Here is a 21,143-nt window from a genome sequence, read left to right on the forward strand (position 1 = left end):
TCCCCCTCCCCCTCCCCAACGTGCTGTGCTCTGCCCCCGGCATTGCTGTCCGTCTGTCCTGTCCCCGTCCCCTGGTACAGCTGTCGGTTCCCCCCAGCACTGCTCTCTCCCCCCAGCACTTCGAGCAGTGGCCGAGGCACCTGCCCATCGTGGCGCACGCGGAGAAGCAGACGGTGGCGGCGATTCTCATGGTGGCCCAGCTGTACCAGCGCCCCGTGCACATCTGCCACTTGGCACGCAAGGAGGAGGTGGGGCGACCTGGGTGGGAGGCAGTGTCGTCCTCGGAGCTGGGGGGCTGGGGGGTGCGCTGGGGGGCCGGGAGAGGTTGTAGGAAAAGGCCCAGTTGGGCAGAGGTAGGTCTTAGCAGCACGATGAACCTCAGTGTGAATTGGCTTTTGTGAGCTCCCAGAAACACACACCCCCCCCCCCACCAACCTGCCCCATGGCTCCTCATCTGCCCTGCAAAGCCCCGGCTGGGTACCTGCCGTGCTCCCGTGCCGGCGCCCCCCACGGGCTCAGCAGTCCGCCCCCAGCGGCTGCAGGGACTCGACAGTGCGCCGGGGTGGGGTGGGGTGGGGTGGTATTTCCACCCCTCGTGATGGAGTTAAACCGACCCGGTGTCGTCGTGTAGCCCCGGCCTGGGGAAAGCCCCAGAGGGCTTTGGCGCTGGCTGGGCGGGTTACCTAGCGACTCCCAGCTCACTGCAGAGCCGCTGGGCCCCGCCGGGAACCCCCGAAACCTGTGTGTTAATGTGGGGGTGGCAAACGCTGAGCGAAACGCAGCGCGCCTGGGCCATGGGGGGCCCCGTCTCCCCTCGGCCTGGGCCCTGTGGGGTGGGGGGGTCACGGACTCACAGGACTGGTGCGTTCTCTCGGCTCCGTGTGGCCCCGGAGGAACCCCCCAGCGTGACAGCCTTCCGGGAAGGTGGCTCTCTTGCCGAGGGTCGGCCCTCAGGCCCTGCGCCTCCTGGGACCGTACCTCAGCCGTGGAACCCCCTCCCCTCAGGGAACCCCCTCCCAGGGAGCAACGTGTCCTCCCCCCGCCTGCAGGGACTCTCAGCCAGGGTAGCACAGGAGCCCAGTCCAGGCAGGTCTCAGGCCTGGCCAGTGTCAGCCCAGAACATCCAGGGGGGCTCTGGCTGCTCTCCCCTCCTGCCAGCTGAGCCCCCTATATCCCCTCCCCCAACAGCTCCTCCCCTGTCCTTTGTCTTCGGTCCCAGGCAAACAGGCCGCCTGAGCCTCCCCCCCCCCCCTCCCCGGCTGGGCAGGTCCCCGGGCCCCTCTCTCCGCAGCCGTTGTTCTCCCACTGGCCAGAAGCACCTGGCTCCCAAGCTGCCCGGGTCACCAGTCACTGGGTCCCCAGGCTGTGTCTGGGGTCCCGGCTGCTAGGCAAGGTCACACCTGGTCCTCTGCAACCCCCCTTCCACCCCCTCGCGACACATGCAGCACCCAGGGAAACTGAGGCACGCACCGTGTTCATGCAAAACACTAAGAAAATCCCCAACTTGGTTGCAGGGAGGATGGAGGAGGAGGATCTGGGATGGGGGGGTTGGGATGGGGGACGGTGTCTCACCCTCAGCCTGGCCTGCAGATCCTGATCATCAAGGCCGCCAAGCAGAAGGGCATCCAGGTGACGTGTGAGGTGGCGCCGCACCACCTCTTCCTGTGCCAGGACGACATTGGCCGCATCGGGGAGGGGCGCGCCCAGGTACGGCCCATGCTGGGCACCCGTGAGGACCTGGAGGCGCTGTGGGAGAACATGGACACCATCGACTGCTTCGCCACAGACCACGGTGAGGGGGGCCGTTCGAGAGCGCTGGGGCACCAGCTGGAGTGTCCTGGCACCCGTGGGACCTGGGATCCAGGGCCTGGCCCTGGCCCCAGGACGGGCATTGGTTGGGGCAGGGACTGGGACATGGGGCCTTTCCCCACTAGGGGGCACCGGCTCCCATCCCGCCCCAGGGCAGGGGACTGGCTTGGGGGTGGGGAATGGGGCACAGGGCCTGTCCCTGCTCTGGGGCACCGGCTCCCATCCTGCCCCAGGACGGGCATTGGTTGGGGCAGGGACTGGGACATGGGGCCTTTCCCCACTAGGGGGCACCGGCTCCCATCCCGCCCCAGGGCAGGGGACTGGCTTGGGGGTGGGGAATGGGGCACCGGGCCTGTCCCCGCTCTGGGGCACTGGCTCCCATCCCGCCCCAGGGCAGGGGACTGGCTGGCTGGGGGGGCGGGGAGGGGGCGAGGAATGGGACCCAGGGCCTGTCCCCACTTGAGGAGTGGGTAGTGGGACCCGGCACCTTGGGCCAGTACCAAGTGAGTCCGTTGGTCCCTCCCAGCTGATGCCGCCGGAGCTGGTGGACGTCTGGGCAGGGGCCTGGCTGGCCTCTCGCTCCAGGCCGGGCACTGGGGGGGAGCTGGCCCTGAAGGGGGTTCACACGTGCAGTGAGGGCGTGGGGCTTGCCCCAGGTCCCTCAGCCTCACCCCATGGAGCCCTCCCTGGGGGGGAGGAGGGGCAGGGCCCCCTGAGCACCTCCTTTGTGCCCATAGCTCCCCATACGATGGAGGAGAAGCAAGGGAAGGAGCCAGCCCCGGGCTACCCCGGCCTGGAGACCATGCTGCCCCTGCTGCTGACGGCCGTCTCCGAGGGGCGCCTCGCCATCGAGGATGTGGTCAAGCGCCTCTACGAGAACCCCCGCAAGATCTTCTCCCTGCCCGCGCAGGACGACACCTACATCGAGGTGGGGGTGTGCCCAGTGGGGGGTCGCGCCCCCTGGGAACGGCGCTGGCCTGGGCCCTGGGGACTCCGGGGGAGCTGAGGAGCAAATGGCTGGGCCCTGCCGAACAGCTGCCAGACATGAGTGCCCAGCCGGAGCCTGGGCCTGGCGTGGTGCTGCTGCCCCCCTGCCCTGCCCCGCCACCTGCCCTGCCCCATCCGCCCTCCTGGGCCTGGCCCCAATGCGCTGCCTGCCCTCCCCGGGCCCACCCTGAACAGCTGCCAGACACCAGAGCCCAGCTCCACCCCAACGAGCTGCCAGCCAGAGCCCAGACCCAACCCTGATGTGCCACCCACTGTCCCTGGGCCAGCTCCCAACCCCAGCCTGACCCGGCTCTGCCCCCCGGCCAGGTGGACCTGGAGCACGAGTGGATCGTCCCCAGCCACATGGCCTTCAGCAAGTGCCAGTGGACGCCGTTTGAGGGCATGAAGGTGAAGGGGACGGTGCGGAGGGTGATCCTGCGTGGGGAGGTTGCCTACATCGACGGGCAGGTAAGGGCTGGGGGGGGGGGGCGCCTCGGGGGTGACCTGAAACACTGGGCTGTGCTGCTGAGTGGGGGGGGGGCGAGTCAGCTGGTGCGGAGCCCAGCCCCCCACGACCTCCCCCCATCTCAGCCCGAGTCTCGGCTCCCTCCCCACTGAGTGTCTGTGTCCTGCAGGTGCTGGTGCCCCCTGGCTACGGCCAGGACGTGAGGAAATGGCCCACGGGGGCAGTGGCTGTGCCGCCTCCTGCCCCAGCCAAGGAGACTCTGAAGGTATGTGTGGGGGGGGGGGGGTGCTGCCAGGCTGTCACTCACATCTCCCTGTGCGGGGGAGGAGCCTGCCAGTGCCCTGATCCTGTCTGCCTGGTGATGGGCGTGGGGCTGGAGTGGGGGCACGGAATGGCCAGGGCGCCGGGAGGAAGCAGCATGTGGGATTGGGGGTCTGGCAGTGTGGGGGGAGGTGTGGGGGGGGGACGGGGACGGGCGGGGCAGTGCCGGGGGGCATTCCCCATGCCCAGTGCCAGCAGCACTGACCCCTCCTCACCACCCCACGGCGTTGCAGACCCCCGAGCGCCCCCGGCACACGGTGCAGAGCGAGACCCTGCGTAGCCGAGCGTCCAGCCCCCGGCGAGCGGGGCCCGTGGGAGACGGGCGCTTCCACCTGCCACCCCGCATCCACCGGGCCTCGGACCCCGGCCTGCCAGGTGAGGCACATGTGGGGCTGGAGCAGCGGGGCCAGGCGCTTCCCCGCCCCAGGGCTCTGGCTGAGGCCTCTGTGCGAATCCAGCCCCTCCCCTGGAGCCACATGGAATGTGCTGGGGCGGGGCCTGCCCGGAGTGACCTGAGCAGCAGCCAATGAGTGTGTGTGTCGCCCCCCCAGCCCCAGGGTGTCCTTGGGAGGGGGGATGGGCTCCAGCTGGAGGGGGGGTGTCTCAGCACCGCCCAGTGGTGCCAGCTGCTCATACTGAAGCTCCCGTTCCTGCCCCCCACCCTCCCACGGGATCCAGGCCTCCCCACTGGTGCCCTGGGGGAGGTGGCAGAGATGGGGCAGTTTGTGCCTCCATCCCTGACTGAGCTGTGCCCCCGGCACCTCCCGGACTCCCCTCCCCGGGCAGCGAGGGGGGTCCCAGCGCTGTGCTCCCGCGCCGGCCCCCTGGGCGGGTGTCTTGCTGGGCGTGGGGCCAGCCCCCCAGCTCCCCTCCCCGGGCAGCGAGGGGGGTCCCAGCGCTGTGCTCCCGTGCCGGCCCCCTGTGCGGGTGTCTTGCTGGGCGTGGGACCAGCCCCCCAGCTCCCCTCCCCGGGCAGCGAGGGGGGTCCCAGCGCTCTGCTCCCGCGCCGGCCCCCTGGGCGGGTGTCTTGCTGGGCGTGGGACCAGCCCCCCAGCTCCCCTCCCCGGGCAGCGAGGGGGGTCCCAGCGCTGTGCCAGCACTCTGCTCCCGCGCCGGCCCCCTGTGCGGGTGTCTTGCTGGGCGTGGGGCCAGCCCCCCAGCTCCCCTCCCCGGGCAGCGAGGGGGGTCCCAGCGCTGTGCTCCCGCGCCGGCCCCCTGTGCGGGTGTCTTGCTGGGCGTGGGGCCAGCCCCCCAGCTCCCCTCCCCGGGCAGCGAGGGGGGTCCCAGCGCTCTGCTCCCGCGCCGGCCCCCTGGGCGGGTGTCTTGCTGGGCGTGGGGCCAGCCCCCCAGCTCCCCTCCCCGGGCAGCGAGGGGGGTCCCAGCGCTGTGCTCCCGTGCCGGCCCCCTGTGCGGGTGTCTTGCTGGGCGTGGGGCCAGCCCCCCAGCTCCCCTCCCCGGGCAGCGAGGGGGGTCCCAGCGCTCTGCTCCCGTGCCGGCCCCCTGTGCGGGTGTCTTGCTGGGCGTGGGGCCAGCCCCCCAGCTCCCCTCCCCCGGGCAGCGAGGGGGGTCCCAGCGCTCTGCTCCCGCGCCGGCCCCCTGTGCGGGTGTCCTGCTGGGCGTGGGGCAAGGCCCCCAGCTCCCCTCCCCGGGCAGCGAGGGGGGTCCCAGCGCTCTGCTCCCGCGCCGGCCCCCTGTGCGGGTGTCCTGCTGGGCGTGGGGCCAGGCCCCCAGCTCCCCTCCCCCGGGCAGGCTGGGCTCTTCCTGGTGCTGTTTCTGTTGGGTGCCCCCCTCCCTCCCCCGGCACTGTGTCCCGCATGGAGCCAGCTGGGCCAGAGCAGGCAGGTTTCAGCGTCCCCAGGGCGCCCAGCCCATCCCCCTCCCGCTGCCTAGAGAAGGGCGGGGCCCCAGGGTGCCCGGGAGCCTCCCCGGGGCCGAGTGGTGCTGTGCTCGCAGCCGGCATGTCTAACCGTGTTGTGTGTTCCCACACGCCTGTCGCCAGCCGAGGACGTGAGAGAAAAGGTCACCAAGAAGGCCACCGAGCCAGGTTTGTCCCGTCCCACGTGGGGTCTGGGGACCTAGGTCCAGCGAGGTGGTGCCAGGCTGGGGCCCCTAGGGCCAGGGAGAGATGGTCTGAACCATCTGCCCAGGGGCCGGCGTGGGTCGCCAGATGCTGCTCTCGGGGGCAAGGGCAGCTGTTGCCGTCCCCAGGAATGTGCTTCAGGGGTCGCAAGGCCCCCTCCCCAACCCCAGGCTGCGGGCTGGTTGGTGACTGCCCCATCAGTGGCTGTGTACGCAGCTCCCCACTGGCCTCCCCCGCCCCCCGGGCCGGGGCCATCCCCTGGCTTAGCCCCAGGAGCTGGGCAGGTGGGGGCTGCAGGCCATGTTCTGGGGTGGGCGGGCGGGTGTGAGCCTCGGGCTGTGCCATGGGGCAGGGGTAGGGGGCAGAGCCTCCCCTCCTGCCACGCGGCTGGTGGGATGTCTCCCCCCTGCCCCATGGCCCCGGCGCTCGCTGATGCCTGCGCTTGGTGCTGTAGATCTGGCTGTGACCCAGGACAGCTGCTGCTACCCGCCGGGGCTGCTGCCCAGACAGACGTCGCCCCCGAGCGCGCCCCACCCACAGACCTCCCCCCTGCTGCACCCCCTCGTCGGGCAGCACGTCCTCTCCGTCAAGCAGTTCACCAAGGAGCAGGTAGTGTGCAGGGAGGGGCGGCTGGGGGCTCTCCCCGGGGAACAGGGCTGGGCTGGGGAACGCACGCGCCCCCGGCTGAACGCGCTCTCATTCCAGATGTCCCACCTCTTCAACGTGGCGCACAACCTGCGCATGCTGGTGCAGAAGGAGCGGAGCCTGGACATCCTCAAGGTGAGCCAGGCCGGCCGGGCACTGTGGGGGGAGGGATCTGGCCAGGGCTGGAAAAGCGGATCCTGGCCTCACTGCGGGGCAGGATCGGGCTGGGGGCTGGGGGGGGGGGGTTGTGATTGGGCCCCTGCCGTGAGGGGGGCTGGGGTGGAGGATTGGGACCTTCCTGTGGGGGAGCTGGGGGGATCGGAGCCCTGCCGTGGAGGGGGGCCTCACCATGCTCACGGTCTCCCCTCCCCTGCAGGGGAAGGTCATGGCCTCCATGTTCTACGAGGTGAGCACCAGGACCAGCAGCTCCTTCGCGGCGGCCATGTACCGCCTGGGGGGCTCCGTCCTGGCCTTCTGCGAGTCCATGTCCTCGGCCCAGAAGGGCGAGTCCCTGGCCGACTCGGTGCAGACCATGTGCTGCTACGCGGACGTGCTGGTGCTGCGCCACCCCCAGCCGGGGGCTGTGGAGGTGAGGGGCCCCAGGGGCCAGGCCGGGCCCCGTCCCCCAGGGAAGCAGGGGCCAGCAAGAGAGGCAATGGGGGGGGTGGGTTGTGGCTGGGCATGAGCTTCCCCCCGCTGAGCCCCGTAGGGTGGGAGGGAGATGGACTACCCGTGCCTGGGGGCGGGGGGATGGGCTGCAGCCACGCTGAGCCCCGTGGATCGGGGGCAGGGGAGGGGGGTTGCGGCCGCGCTGGGCCCTGTGGATCGAGGGGAGGGGGGTTGCGGCCGTGCTGGGCCCCGTGGATCAAGGGCGGGGGAGGGGTTGCGGCCGTGCTGGGCCCCGTGGATCGGGGGCGGGGGGATGGGCTGCAGCCGGGCAGGGCCCCGTGGATCGAGGGGAGGGGGGTTGCGGCCGCGCTGGGCCCCGTGGATCGAGGGCGGGGGGACGGGTTGCGGCCGCGCTGGGCCCCGTGGATCGAGGGGAGGGGGGACGGGTTGCGGCCGCGCTGGGCCCCGTGGATCGGTGGCGGGGGGACGGGTTGCGGCCGTGCTGGGCCCCGTGGATCGGGGGGAGGGGGGTTGCGGCCGCGCTGGGCCCCATGGATCGGGGGCGGGGGAGGGGTTGCGGCCGTGCTGGGCCCCGTGGATCGAGGGGAGGGGGGATGCGGCCACGCTGGGCCCTGTGGATCGGGGGCGGGGGAGGGGTTGCGGCCGTGCTGGGCCCCGTGGATCGGGGGCGGGGGAGGGGTTGCGGCCGTGCTGGGCCCCGTGGATCGGGGGCGGGGGAGGGGTTGCGGCCGTGCTGGGCCCCGTGGATCGGGGGCGGGGGAGGGGTTGCGGCCGTGCTGGGCCCCGTGGATCGAGGGGAGGGGGGTTGCGGCCGCGCTGGGCCCCATGGATCGAGAGGAGGGGGGTTGCGGCCGCGCTGGGCCCCGTGGATCAGGGGCGGGGGGGGGGACGGGTTGCGGCCGCGCTGGGCCCCGTGGATCGAGGGGAGGGGGGACGGGTTGCGGCCGCGCTGGGCCCCATGGATCGGGGGCGGGGGGACGGGTTGCGGCCGTGCTGGGCCCCGTGGATCGGGGGGAGGGGGGACGGGTTGCGGCCGTGCTGGGCCCCGTGGATCGGGCAGGCGGAGGGGTTGCGGCCGCGCTGGGCCCCGTGGATCAGGGGCAGGCGGAGGGGTTGCGGCCGCGCTGGGCCCCCCCCGTGCCCAGCCCGTCCCCCCCCCCGTGCCCAGCCCGTGTCTCGTTTGCAGCTGGCTGCCAAGCACTGCCGGAAGCCGGTGATCAATGCCGGGGATGGCGTCGGGGAGCACCCCACGCAGGCCCTACTGGACATCTTCACCATCCGCGAGGAGCTCGGCACCGTTAACGGCATGACGGTAAGGGGGCCGGGCCGGGCGCCCCCACACTGTGCCAGGCTGGGGGCTCAGGCCTGTCTGGGCAGGAGGAAGGGGGGTTTGCTGCGCTGGGTCTCGGCTCTGACCCCCCCCCCCCCCCGGGAGTCCCCTGCGAGCGCTGCCCCCTGCTGGCCGGGCTCCAGGGTGCGGCTCTCTCTCCCCAGATCACCATGGTGGGGGACCTGAAGCACGGCCGCACGGTGCACTCGCTGGCCTGTCTCCTGACGCAGTACCGCGTCAACCTGCGCTACGTCACGCCCCGCGACCTCCGCATGCCCGCCGACATCATCCACTTCGTCGCCTCCAAGGGCATCAAGCAGGTGAGCCCGCCCCCACGGTGCCCCCGCCCCCACGGTGCCCCCCGCCCCGCCCCGCGCTAACGCCCTCCCCTCCCCTCCCCAGGAGGAGTTCGACAGCCTCGAGGAGGCTCTCCCCGACACGGACGTGCTGTACGTCACCCGCATCCAGAAGGAGCGATTCGACTCCGTGCAGGAGTACGAGGCGGTGAGTGTCGGCGCTGCCCCGCAGGGCCTGCGAGCTGCGTCCGCTCTGGCCCTGGGCTGGGGCTTGGCTGCGGCAGCCTTGCTGTGTCTCTAGGCCCCTACACTGCTGCCCAGGGGATTGCAAAGGATGGAGCGGGGTGACAGTGCCCCGGGGGTGACCGGGTGGGGGAGGTGGCACGGCCCACGGGGGCAGTGGGGTGACCAGGTGGGGGAGGGTGTGGCACCTGGACCCCGGGGCCAGTGGGGTGACCAGGTGGGGGGAGGGTGTGGCACCTGGACCCTGGGGCCAGTGGGGTGACCAGGTGGGGGGAGGGTGTGGCACCTGGACCCCGGGGCCAGTGGGGTGACCAGGTGGGGGTCCCGGGAGCGGTAGGGCGCTGGGGCGGCCGTGCCAGGCAGGAGCAGTGATGCCCGTGGTCCTGCCCATCCTTGGGGTGCTAACAGCCTCTCCCCCCGGCCAGTGCTTCGGGCAGTTCATCCTCACCCCACACATCATGACCAGGGCCAAGAAGAGGATGGTGGTCATGCACCCGCTGCCTCGTGTCAATGAGATCAGGTGAGGGGCGCTGGGCTGGGGGCTGTGGCTCCGGGGTCCCTTCCCCCCGGCGGGGGGCTCCCCAGTTCCTAGCAGTGACTCTCCCCTTGCTCCCTAGTGTGGAGGTGGACTCGGACCCCCGGGCAGCCTACTTCCGCCAGGCTGAGAACGGCATGTACATCCGGATGGCACTGCTGGCCACGGTGCTCGGCAGGTACTAGGCCCCCCGCCTGGGCAGTGCCAGCTGCGGCAGGAACCCCCGGGCTCCAGACCTGGTTAGCGATGGACGGACCCACGGACGGACCCAGCTCCTTCCCCCCCCCACGTGCGACAGGGCCTGCGCCGAGCAAGGCCTCCCTCTGACCCAGGGGGCTGGGGCTGGGCAGCGGGCAGGGCCATGCCAGCTGGCTGGTTGAGGCTCAGAACGGGTCATACTTGTATCATTCCAGGGGCAGATCAGCCTGCATGTGCTGTGGGGAGGGAGTGATGTGGGGTGCGCTGCCCCTTCCCCAGACTTGGGGGCTCCCAAGCTCCCTAGTATCTGGGTTGAGGTGGCACCTGCTGGCTTCCCGGGTACCTGTCCTCCTCCAGCCGGGGTCCGGGGCTGGCTCCCTTCGGCGGCTGGTGGAGTCCAGGCTGTTCCCCGGCCCTCCTGGGCCACGGTTCATTGTGACGGTTCCTAGCCCGCCCCCAGGAGAATCTCCCTTCCCAGCATGGGCATGTTCTGTGGCTCCAGCTAACCCCGGCCCCCCCTGGCCTCCTCTGCCCCCCTCCCCCCCGCGGCTGTGGCGCCCCAGTCACAGGGGTCAGGGGCCTCTTTTCCCCTGGTCTCCCCCTTTCCTCCACTTGCTGAGCAGCCCCCGTCTCTTGTAGCAGGAGTTTGGTCACCCCCAAGCCGTGTCCCTGGGTGTGAGCCTGGCCTTGAGCACAGTGAGGGGCAGAGCACGTTCCGCCCTGCTGGCCCCATGGCAAGGGAGGGGGGTGAGCAGCATCTGTTCAGCAACTTTTCTACACCCACCACTGTGAACTGAATGGCTTTCCTTGGGTTTAATAAACTGAGCTGGATGCACCCCCTGCCCGTGTGGTCTGTGCGGAGGAGCGGGTGGGCCAGGCCGGCCGCCGCTGGGTGGTGCTCGAACGCTCGGCCTGAGTGCGAGCCCGGGGGTGAGTTCGTGCTGCAGCCAGCTCCAGCCAAGAAAAGGCACGTGCAGGAACGCGGCCAGGAAACTCCTGTTCCAGCCCTTGGGGTGAATGCAGCGAAGCCGCGAGTGCAATGACACGGCGCAGGGCCCTGTTTAGTCACAGAGGGATGGATGGAGAAAAGCAACGGGGTGAAGGGGAAGGAGCGGTGAACGGGGGTTACGCACCACAGGGCCCCCAAGCCCAGCGGTGCGAGTGGCCAGGGCCAACATGGGGCAATGGGCAGGAGTCCTGGGCGTGGTGCCAGTCGAGCAGTGAGGTTGGGTGCTAGTAATTGTCCTCCAGTGATGATGCTCCTGCCACTCTCCGTAACCCCCCCCCGTTGTCCCCAGTCACAGGCCCCAAGCTCCACCCGCTCTGGGCAGCGGCGAGATGGGGGCAGGGGGGCTGAGCCCTGCATGGGATGTCCCCGGGGAGGGGCGCAGGGCCTCAGCCTGGTTCCAAGCTCGTGTAGGGTCCGACTGGCCCCAGAGTTAGGGGTTTGGCCTGTGTCCTGAGCGATGTGAGGTCAGGCTGCAGCTTGTCCCAATATTTCGCACTGCGTTTGGGGGGGGGGGGGCGGTTGTGCTCTGCCGGCAGCCGCCCCCCTCCATGTGTGTCGATATTTTCTTCCTCTCAGGCAGTCCCCTAGGCTGGTGTCTGGCTCGCCCAGGCTCCAGGCCCTGGCCCGGCTCTGGGGTAAAGGAGCCGTGCTCTGACCCGGGGGGGGGGGGGCGGTACGAGCAGGGCTGGAGAAGGGCTCAGTGCTACCCAGGGGGGGAGCCCAGCCCCACCGCCCGGTCACACCCCGGGGGGGGGGGCACGTTACCCGACGGGGGGGGGGAGCCCAGCCCCACCGCCCGGTCACACCCCGGGGGGGGTTACTCTGCTGGGGGGGGGAGCCCAGCCCCACCGCCCGGTCGCACCCTGCGGGGGGGGCGTTACTCTGCCGGGGGGGGGGGAGCCCAGCCCCACCGCCCGGTCGCACCCTGCGGGGGGGGCGTTACTCTGCCGGGGGGGGGGGAGCCCAGCCCCACCGCCCGGTCGCACCCCGGGGGGGGTTACTCTGCCGGGGGGGGCGGCGCGGGGAGTCGGGGCCGGGCCAGGAGCCCCCGGGACCCCCCCGGCAGGTCGGGGGGGGGCTGTTGGGTGCCCGGCTCAGCCCCCCCCCGCCCGCAGGTGGGTCTTTGTCACGTGGTGAATAAATCCCGCCCAACTGCATGTGACCGGAAGTTATCGGACTCTAGTGCCCGAATAACCGGAAGTGCGTGTGGCGTCACTTCCCACTGCACCAATAGGCTGCGGAGGGGCGGGCCGGAGGCGGAAGCACAGGTACGGGGGGGATGGGCGGTGTTAATGACGTCACCGCGCCTCCTGTCCCGGGACCCGCGTGTTTTTCTCACCGGGGGACCCGGCGGGGGGTTGGTTAGCGTGGCGGGGTCACGTGGGTCAGGTCCCGGCGGGGGCAGGCTCAGGTCACGTGGGGCAGTGGAGGGGTCGGGGGCAGGTCCTGGGGGGGCTCGGGTCACGTGGGGGGGGTCGGGGGCAGGTCCTGGGGGGGCTCGGGTCACGTGGGGCAGTGGGGGGGTTAGGTCCTGGGCGGGGCTCGGGTCCCGTGGGGCGGTGGGGGTGGCCCAGGGGCACGGGGGGCAGGTCCGGGGGGGGGGGGTGTCTCAGGTCACGTGGGGCAGTGGGGGGTCGGGGGCAGGTCCTGGGGGGGGCTCGGGTTACGTGGGGCGGTGGGGGGGTTAGGTCCGGGGGGGGGCTCGGGTCACGTGGGGCGGTGGGGGGGTTAGGTCCTGGGGGGGCTCTCAGCCAGGGCAGCACGTTCAGTGCCAGGGCCTGTGGGGCTGGTCTCCGAGCTCCCCGCGAGCTGGGGGGGCTGCTGGAAATGAGGTGCTGGTAGCTGAGCGCAGCGCCCCAGGGCTCTCCCCAGGGCTCTCCCCAGCGCTGGCCCCAAGACCCCCGGGTCTGCAGCCCTCCCTGCACTGTTCCAGCTCCCCCAAGTACCCCCACCCCCTGAGACCGTCCAGAGACCGGGACCGCTCAGAAAGTGCCTCCCCTGAGCGGCCCTGCTTCTCTCGCGTGTGTCCTTCGCCAGTGGCAGCGTGCTGGGGCGGCTGGGTGACTGTGCCGGAGATGGGGCAGCGCCTGGGGCCCAGCACTGGGCTCAGCTTGCGCAAGGCACGAGGGGTCTCACCCCTTCCTGGGAGGCGCTGGTGCTCTCAGAGAGGAGAGACCAGGCGAGGTCTGGCCACCCCGCACTGCCTGGGGCCAGCCCTTCAGCTGCGGGGGGGGAAGGCGTCTGTTCTGGGCCCATGTGAGGTGCTTCAGGGCAGGGGGTGCAGTTTGAGGCCAGTCGCCTGGACACTTTTCCATTAAGAGCTTGAAAAGAAAATCCTCTTCCCTGGCTTCTCGTCTGCCCCCTCCCAGCCCCAGCACTGGGGCACGCGGGCAGGGGGAGAGACCAGCTAAGGGCATTTCGGCTCTCATTCGATCTCTGCCAGCCTGGGCAGGTGCCTCGCTGGGTGGATTTGTTGCCTGCAGCCACAGCCCTTGGACTCAAGAGACTTTAGGGCCAGACGGGGCCAATCGTGATCATCTTGGCTGACCTCCTACACATGGCAGGCCACAGAACCTCACCCCCATACTCCTGTGATAGGCCCAGAGCCTCTGGCTGAGTCACTGACATCCTCAAATCATGGTTTAAAGACTTCACATGACAGAGACTCCACCATTCACACAAGTTCAAACCAGCGAGTGACCTGGGCCCCAGGCGAATCACCCACCACCCAGGGTCTCTGCTAATCTGAGCTGGGGGAAATTCCTTCCCCGCCCTAAATCTAGGGATCAGTTAGTAAGTAGCATTTTCATTACTTTTTTTTTGGTAGCATTATTCAGAATCTTTTTTCATTTGTTACTGATTTGATACTGCGTAGTGCCTTTTGCTCGCATCAAAGACCTCAGGATTGCAAACCTGGGCCCAGATTTTCAAATTATTTTGCCTAACTTGAGACAACTAGACCCATATTGGTTGAAACTATAGTAAAGAACAGAATTACCAGACACATACATGAACACAATCTGTTGGGGAAGTGTCAACGTGGCTTTTGTAAAGGGAAAGCACGTCTCACCGATCTATTAGAATTCTTTGCACAAGGGTGATCCAGGGGATATAGTGTAACTTGGACTTTCAGCAAGCCTTTGACACGGTCTCTCACCAAAGGCTCTTAGGCAGAGTCAGCTGTCATGGAATAAGAGGGAAGGTTCTCTCACGGATCAGTAACCAGTTAAAAGAAAACAAAGGATAGGAATAAATGGTCAGTTTTCAGGATGGAGGGATCTATACTGGATCCAAGGCTGTTCAACATATTCATAAATGGTCTGGGAAAAGAGGTAAACAATGAGGTGGCAAAATTTGCAGAAGATTCAAAACTACTCAAGACGGTTAAATCCAAAGCATACTGCGAAGAGTAATAAAGGGATCTCACAAAACTGGGTGACTGGGTGTAACGATGCTGGTTCTGGTGGGACCCAACTGAGAGTGCCAATTCAGGATAAATTGTTTAAAGCCGGGTTTTTTCCATCTCTAAGGCAAACCAAACCAGGCAGCCAAAGAGGACTGTGGTTTTACCCCACTGACTTAAGCACAAGTCACACAAACAATTCCCTCAGACACTCTGGTTTCCCAGTATCACCACCAGTGCCACTTGTTATGGGGACAAATGGTTATGAAAACCAATACCCCAATAAAAGAAAAAAGGTTCTCTTGATCCCAAAGGACCAAGCCCCAGACCCAGATCAGTATACAAATCAGATCTTACCCACAAATCACGCTGTTGCCAATCCTATAGAATCTAAAATCTAAAGGTTTATTCATAAAAGGAAAAAGATCTAGATGAGAGCTAGAATTGGTTAAATGGAATCAATTACATACAGTGATGGCAAAGTTCTTGGTTCAGGCTTGTAGCAGTGATGGAGTAAACTGCAGGTTCAAATCAAGTCTCTGGAGTACAAACATCCCCCGATGGGATGGGTCCTTCAGTCCTTTGTTCAGAGCTTCAGTGTAGCAAAGTCCTTCCAGAGGTATGAAGCAGGATTGAAGACCAGATGGAGATGAGGCATCAGCGTTTTATAGTCTTTTCCAGGTGTAAGAACCTCTTTGTTCTTACTGTGGAAAATTACAACAAAATGGAGTCTGGAGTCACATGGGCAAGTCCCTGCACTTTGCTGAGTTACAAGGCGTATCTGCCTCCTCTCAATGGGTCAGTTGTAGCTGATGGTCCTTAATGGGCCATCAAGCAGGCTAGGCAGAGCTAACACCAACTTGTCTGGGTGTCACCCAGAAGCACAGCAGAAGTTTGAAATACAGACAGTACAGAGCCAATACTCATAACGTCAACTACAAAAATGATACACACACACAGACAGCATAATCGTAACCAGCAACCCATAACCTCTCCATAGACCCCTTACACGACAACCTTTATACAATATTTGCTGCAAATATAGAACAGTGGTCGCAACAGTGATCTCTACAGTTACAGATTATGTCAATAACGTGACACTGGGCAACCAATTGGCAGATGACATTTAATGTTGATAAATGCAAAGTAATGCACATTGGAAAACATAGTCCCAGCTATACTTACAAAATAATGGGATTGCCTGTTAGCACTGAGGAAAGAGATCTTGGAGTCACTGTGGAGAGTTCTCTGAAAACATCCACTCAATGTGCAGCGGCAGCTAAAAAAGTGAACAGAATGTTGGGAACCATTAGGAAAGGGATAGATAATGAGACAGAAAATATCATTGTGCCACTATATATTTCCATGGTACGCCCACATGCTGAATACTGCCTGCAGTTCTGGTCACCACATCTCAGAAAAGGTTTATTTGAATTTTAAAAGGTTCAGAGACGGGCAACAAAAATGATTAAGGTATGGAACAGCCTTAGATTGTGCAGAGAGATTAATAAGACTGGGACTTTTCAGCTTGGAAAAGAGACAACTAAGAGGGGATATGATAGAGGTCTAGAAAATCGTGAATGATGTGGAAGTGAATAAGGAAGCGTTATTTACTCCTTTACATAATAAAAAAAAAACAACGGGTCACCCAATGAAATTAACAGACAGCAGTTTTAAAACAAAAGGAAGTACTTCTTCATACAGTGGACAGTCAACCTGAGGAACTCATTGCCAGGGGATGTTGTGAAGGGCAAAACTATAATCGGGTTCCAAAAAGAATTAGAAGAGTTCATGGAGGGTAGGCCCATCAATGGCTATTGGCCAGGATGATCAGGGACACCCACATGCTCTGGGTGTCCCTTGTCTCTGATTGCCAGAATCTGGGACTGAACAACAGGGGATGGACCCTGGGCATGTGGGTGAGACCCACCAGCCAGACAGCTGGGAAAGAATTCTCTGCAGTGTCCCATCCCCGGCCGCTGGGGAGATTTGCTGCTAGCGGTTGCAGATCAGCTCCATGCCATCGTAGGCAGCCCCATCACACCATCCCCCCATAAACTGATCACGCTCCGGCTGGAAGCCAGTTCAGGGATTTGTCCCCACTGCTCCCCTTGGGCGGCTGCTCCAGAATTTCACTCCTCTGGTGGTGAGAAACCTTCATCTAATTTCAAGTCTAAACCTGTTGATGGCCAGTTTCTAGCCACGTGTTCTTGTGTCCACATGGGCGCTTAGCTTCAATAACTCCTCTCCCAGCCTGGTGTTTGTCCCTGGGGTGGATTTAGAGGGAGCGATTCGATCTCCCCTCGGCCTGCGTCTGGTCAGGCTAAACAAGCCGAGCTGGTTGCGTCCCCTCGCGTAAGGCAGGTTTCCGTTCCTGCCATCAGCCTCGTCGCCCTTCTCGGCTCCTCTTCCAGTCTGAATTCCTCTTTCCTACCCACGGCAGAGCAGCTGTGCTCGCGTTGTCCAGCCGAGGGCTCACCAGTGCCTGGTGTAACGGTACTAACACGTCCCGTCTCTCCGGGAAATCCCTCGCCTGATGCACCCTAGGACTGCGTTAGCTTTTATCACGGCCGCATCACACTGGCGGGCGGCTCATAGTCACCCCGTGATGGACCCAGACACCCAGGTCTCTCCTGCTCCATTGCTTCCAACGGAGACGTCCCCAGCTTAGAGCAGGGATTCCCCAAGTGTGTGACCTGGCACCTTGGCATGGGTATCTCCGCTCTCCACCCTCGGACGGGGCCTGCTTGGCATTGGGCTGGGGGAGCAGGTGGTGCTGGGGCACTTACACGCCCATGCCCAGTGTGGTGCTGTGAGCACGGCCGACAGGAGGAGTGAGCCAAAGGTGGATGGAGGGGCCCTGCCCTAGGCTCTGTCACACTCACGGCGGGCTGATTCTCCTCCAGTTCCTGCCCCGGGAGCCTGTGCCACCGTTAAACAGACGCTGTCTCTCGCCATGCTGGCAATTGGGAAGCCTGCAGAGGGCGAGGAGGGGGAACAGGGCCGTGGGACTTACCTCTGCCTTCTCTTGTCCAGCTGGCCGCAGGCAGGATGGCAGCGCTGTGGAGGTCGTACCAGCGGCTCATGGCCCAGCACCCCTGGAAAGTGCAGATCCTCACAGCTGGTAAGAGCCCCTGGCCGTTCCTTGGAGGGTCTCTGCATGGGGGGGTTCTCAGAGGCTGAGCACGGGGCAGGCCCCAGGCCCGGGAACTGCAGGGTGGAGTGAGGCAAAGGTCCGTGCAGTGAGCTGGGTCTCACGCTCTGGCGCTGGGACCCTTCTAGCCACAGCCCGCGCTCGGGTCTGTGGACAGAGAGTGCTGCGCCTCGGGGCTGGGGAGCTGGCCAGCTAGCCGTAGCCAGGGGCACGGGCTAGGCAGGGCTGGCCCAGCTCCTCCCCTTGATGCCTGGTGTTACACACACGCACGCCCCAGTACCTGGCTGAACACGCAGAGTTGCTGCTTCGGGGCCTAGAGCAAAGCTGGTGGATGGCCAGGAGCAGCCCTTTGGGAATCCTCTCGCCAGCAAGCGAGCCAGGGCCTCCCCCGTCCCCCTCTGTTTGGAGCTGCTGGGGACGGTGCTAATTCTGAGATGTGTCTGCCACTCACCCAGCCCAGCCCTGGCTGCAGCTTCCGCAGTGACTCTGCTGGGCCGTGTTGGGGAGGGTGGAGCCCAGGGACCCTTCCAGTATGGGTGCGACCGTGGGGCTGGGGCGCTGGCAGTGCCGGGCCGGAGGCCGCACTGGGGTGTGGGTTGGAGCCCCGCCCTTGTTGGAGCGCTGGGTGTGCCATGCCCAGTGGCAGTGGGTCCTGGCTGTGCTCTGGAACGTGAGAGGAGCCCCCAGCTGCATGTGGTGGGGCTGCCGGCCCATCAGTGAGCCGGGCAGGTGCTTGGCTCTGGTACGAGCCCCGATGCCCTGTCGGAGTCGCATTCCCCCTCCCCTGCTTGAGTGGCGGGGGCGGGGCGCTGAGGTGGGCAGCAGCTTTGGCCAGTCGAAGCTGTTCCCTCCCTGCCAGCCCCGCACCCCGCTGTTCCTCCCCCAGGCGCCGCAGGCCAGGCCTGAGCTGTCAGCTGCAGCCAGGAGAGGGCAGCACACACTCAGGTTTAGGCGCCGTCGGGGCTGAGCTTGCATCTAAGGGGTCTCTGGCGTCTAAGGGGGTCTCTGCTTCCGTCTGGGCCAGGCCCGTCACTCCTGGCTCTCCCCCGCCCCTCCGCTGGGCTGGGGCTGCAGCTGTCTCCAGGGGTCACTCCTGTCCTGCAGCTCCCCAGGCGTGAGTGTGGGGCTGGCTCGGCTCGGCCCTGGCCCCGGGGCAGGCTGGCTGGCCCGGGCTATGAGCTAGGCCAAAGACAGCCTGGCTAGGCTGGGCACTGTCCCGCCTGGAGATCTGCCAGGCTGGGCCCTGGAGCTCTCTGCTCCCCTTTATGCAGCATTGTGCCCTCAACTGGGCTCTGGATCTGTGTCCGCTGGGGAGAGAAGCCCTGGCCCCTTTCACCAGCCCTCCTGCTGCTCCTTGGTCTGCCCCGAGCAGGGTCCAGACGGGCAGCCCCTGCAGAGAAACAGGCTCCTGCCCAGAGCTGCAGCCATGCAAGGGGATGGCCCTGGGTCCCCAGTCCCTGCCAAGTCTGGGGACAGGGACCCTGAGTGAGTGTGAGGAGCTGGAGGACGATAGGGGCCAGGCTCCAGGAGCCCCGAGTGGGCTAGCGGAGGGGCAGTCTGGTGCTGGGGGGCAGGGACCCACCCTGGCAGCTGGCTCGGAGCAGGGTGAGCACCAGGGGGCTCTGGCAGGGAGCAGAGTGAGGCTACGTGGCTGGGACAAGCTGGGGCATTACTGGCACTAGCACAGGGTTCCCTGGCGTCCCTGGATTAACCCCTTTGTGCCGCGGAGCAGGAGCAGGGCTCGGGGCAAGATCCTGACACAAGGCCATTGGCTGAAGCCGCCTGGGGCATCAGGGGGGCGTCTTTCTGCCACTCTGCGACGGCCGACGGGGCCAGAGAGCAGACTTGGAACCAGAGTGCCCCTTCTTGCCCAGTCAGCACAGCGCTCAGATTCCTGCCCCCGGCCACTCCCCTGCTGCCGAGGGTCCCAGCCTGGTGCCCCGCTGGGCTGACCTCGCACGTAGCAGGCAGGGTCGTAACCTCTCCGGCGACCTCTCGGGAGGCCACGGGGGGCGCGGCTGTTCATGCGTAAGAAGATCAGTGCAGATCTTCGCAGCTCCCTGAGCAGTGACGGCCCCGCCGGTGTGGTGAGCAGGACACTCCGTGGCCTGTTGCCTTTTTGCTGGAGCGGGTGGGTGTGTGGTGGGGGGTTGGGGCTGCTGGATGCCCAGGCTGGAGTGGGTTTTCCGCCTCTCGGACTCGAGACTAAGAAGATGTGCCCCACAGCGGCCTGGTCTGTGTGTGGAGGCAGTGGCCGGGCGCTGGCTCTGGCCCAACGGGATGAACTGGCCAAGCACAGGCTGGGGAGCTCACCCAGGAGACATCTGGGGGTGGTTCTGTACCTGCGTGGGGAAAGGGCCTTGCAGCCTAGCAGGCAGAGGCTGGCGCCGTGGCTCGCAATCGTTCCAGACGACTGTGCCCCTCTCCCCAGGCTGGTTTGTCTCGCGTACCCCACGTTTCACCTCACTTACAAAATCAGACACAAAAACCCAGGAGTGTCCCAGCCACACTGTTACTGACAAACTACCGACGTGCTCGGTGTCACCGGCGAATCACAAACCGCGTGGAACGGAGCTCGTGTACTTACCGGTCAGTCTGTGGTGTGCCTAGGGCAGTAGGAACGAGTCCCTGGCTGACGGAAATGTTAGTTTGTGCTGACGTCGCTAGTGCTTTTTATGTGGCCTGTTGTAAGACTAGGGGAATCTCTGAAGGAGTGCGTGGTCCCGCTGGGTACCCCCTGGGTGCACGTCCCCCCGAGGTGCACAGCACAGAGCCAGAGAGCGCAGAGGTCTCACCGTGAGGGGTCTTTACCTCCGGCCTGGCTGGCTCTGCCTCGTGCTCAGCTCTGGGTCCCCAACAGGGCTGGCCTGGACCCAGGGCCCCTGTGGGAGGCGCCTGGGCCTGGACCATACAGGAGAGCAGGTCACAACTACCCCTCACGGCCTTCAGCTGGCCGACTGCCCCCTGCTGAGGCTGAATTGGCAGCAACCCTGGAGGGCAAAAGGCTCCTCCCGCCTAGGGCACGGAGCCAGTGGGAGCCTGGGGCTCAGAGCGCCAGGGGGCAGGGGCCGACCACCAGACCTGGGAGCTGCCCCCTGGGGCGGGCTCCTCATTAGTGTTACTGGAGCGCCCGGGACCCGCTGTGGGCACTGGCCCGACAGACAGACAGCTGGGCAGTGTCTCTGCACACCGCCAGCCCGGCCCATGGTTCTTTGGGGGCCTTGTGGTGAACGGGGGGCAGGGAGGGGCCAGGACCCCCCCCCATGTGGGGGGCAGCCGGGGGAGCACCGAAAGCCTGTTAGCAATGTAGCAGGTGGGCAGTGGAGCCGGCCCCAGCGAGCAGCCCCTCGATGGTAGGCTGGGTGGGGTCGGGCTGTGCCGGGCCATGGCAGTGATGTCTGAGGCGTTAACTAGGCCTGGGACCGTGATCTTCCAGCAGCACCCTGACTGCTCTGCTCAGCTCAGCCGCCCCGGCCAGGGCTCGTGGGGGGTGCCTGGTGCGAGGTTGGGGTCCTGCGTTCCATTCCCAGGAGGCGAGTTGGGGGCGGGGGGGTTGGCTTGGTGCCTGGGCTGGCGGGGAGTCTTTTTCTGGGCTTGTGGCCTCCCGGCTCCAGGAGGGTTTGGGCCAGAGCCTGGCTGGACAGCAGCAGCATCCCCCCGACACCAGTTATTGGCAGGGCACATTCGCTGGGGTAGCTGGGCTGCTCTGCTGACGGGAGCCGTGTTAGCACAGAGTCTGCTCCCGCTCCAACTCTGGGGTCTCCAGCGCCCGTCCAGGGCAGGGGGCTGGCTCCCTTGGCTTTCACCTGCCTTGGGCAAGGCTGATGGCCAGGTGCCAGGCTTTGGGGCAGCAGGGGTGAGTCTGGCGGGGAGCAGGACCAGGGGCGTGCCTGGGGGCGGGCGCTGCAAGGCATCACAGTGCCAGCGGTGAAGGTGGGGCTGCAGCCCAGCTGCTCTCTGGCTAGAGGGAGCCAACGCTTGGCCCTTGCAGACATTTCCAGTGTGCTGTGTTTGACGCCCCAGTGACTGAGCCTGTT

The 21,143-nt window shown here is 66.1% G+C and overlaps 2 protein-coding genes across 4 annotated transcripts in view; both read left to right on the plus strand.

Annotated features, from left to right (window-relative positions):
• LOC123366800 (CAD protein-like) overlaps positions 1–10,352 on the plus strand; it is a 51,961-nt gene extending 41,609 nt beyond the window's left edge. Inside the window, exons 30-44 of the mRNA XM_045010554.1 lie at positions 117–248; positions 1,591–1,792; positions 2,547–2,737; positions 3,124–3,264; positions 3,432–3,527; positions 3,817–3,958; positions 5,583–5,627; positions 6,118–6,272; positions 6,369–6,443; positions 6,685–6,897; positions 8,125–8,250; positions 8,433–8,588; positions 8,671–8,772; positions 9,233–9,327; positions 9,425–10,352. Of these exons, the coding sequence (XP_044866489.1) occupies positions 117–248; positions 1,591–1,792; positions 2,547–2,737; positions 3,124–3,264; positions 3,432–3,527; positions 3,817–3,958; positions 5,583–5,627; positions 6,118–6,272; positions 6,369–6,443; positions 6,685–6,897; positions 8,125–8,250; positions 8,433–8,588; positions 8,671–8,772; positions 9,233–9,327; positions 9,425–9,527 (1,974 nt within the window). The 3' untranslated portion in view covers positions 9,528–10,352. The remainder of the gene's footprint in view (positions 1–116; positions 249–1,590; positions 1,793–2,546; positions 2,738–3,123; positions 3,265–3,431; positions 3,528–3,816; positions 3,959–5,582; positions 5,628–6,117; positions 6,273–6,368; positions 6,444–6,684; positions 6,898–8,124; positions 8,251–8,432; positions 8,589–8,670; positions 8,773–9,232; positions 9,328–9,424) is intronic.
• Positions 10,353–11,749: 1,397 nt separating this feature from the next.
• The window catches only part of LOC123367031 (protein Mpv17-like), a 35,753-nt gene continuing 26,359 nt past the window's right edge, over positions 11,750–21,143 (plus strand). Inside the window, exons 1-2 of one of the 3 annotated variants that reach the window (XM_045011017.1) lie at positions 11,750–11,817; positions 16,989–17,076. In XM_045011017.1, the coding sequence (XP_044866952.1) occupies positions 17,004–17,076 (73 nt within the window). In that variant the 5' untranslated portion in view covers positions 11,750–11,817; positions 16,989–17,003. Of the gene's footprint in view, positions 11,818–12,813; positions 13,343–16,988; positions 17,077–21,143 lie in introns of those variants that run through there. The other 2 variants (XM_045011016.1, XM_045011018.1) reach the window with 2 other exon arrangements.

The sequence above is a fragment of the Mauremys mutica genome, chromosome 3 (genome assembly GCF_020497125.1).
Source record: "Mauremys mutica isolate MM-2020 ecotype Southern chromosome 3, ASM2049712v1, whole genome shotgun sequence".
NCBI classification, from domain to species: domain Eukaryota; kingdom Metazoa; phylum Chordata; order Testudines; family Geoemydidae; genus Mauremys; species Mauremys mutica.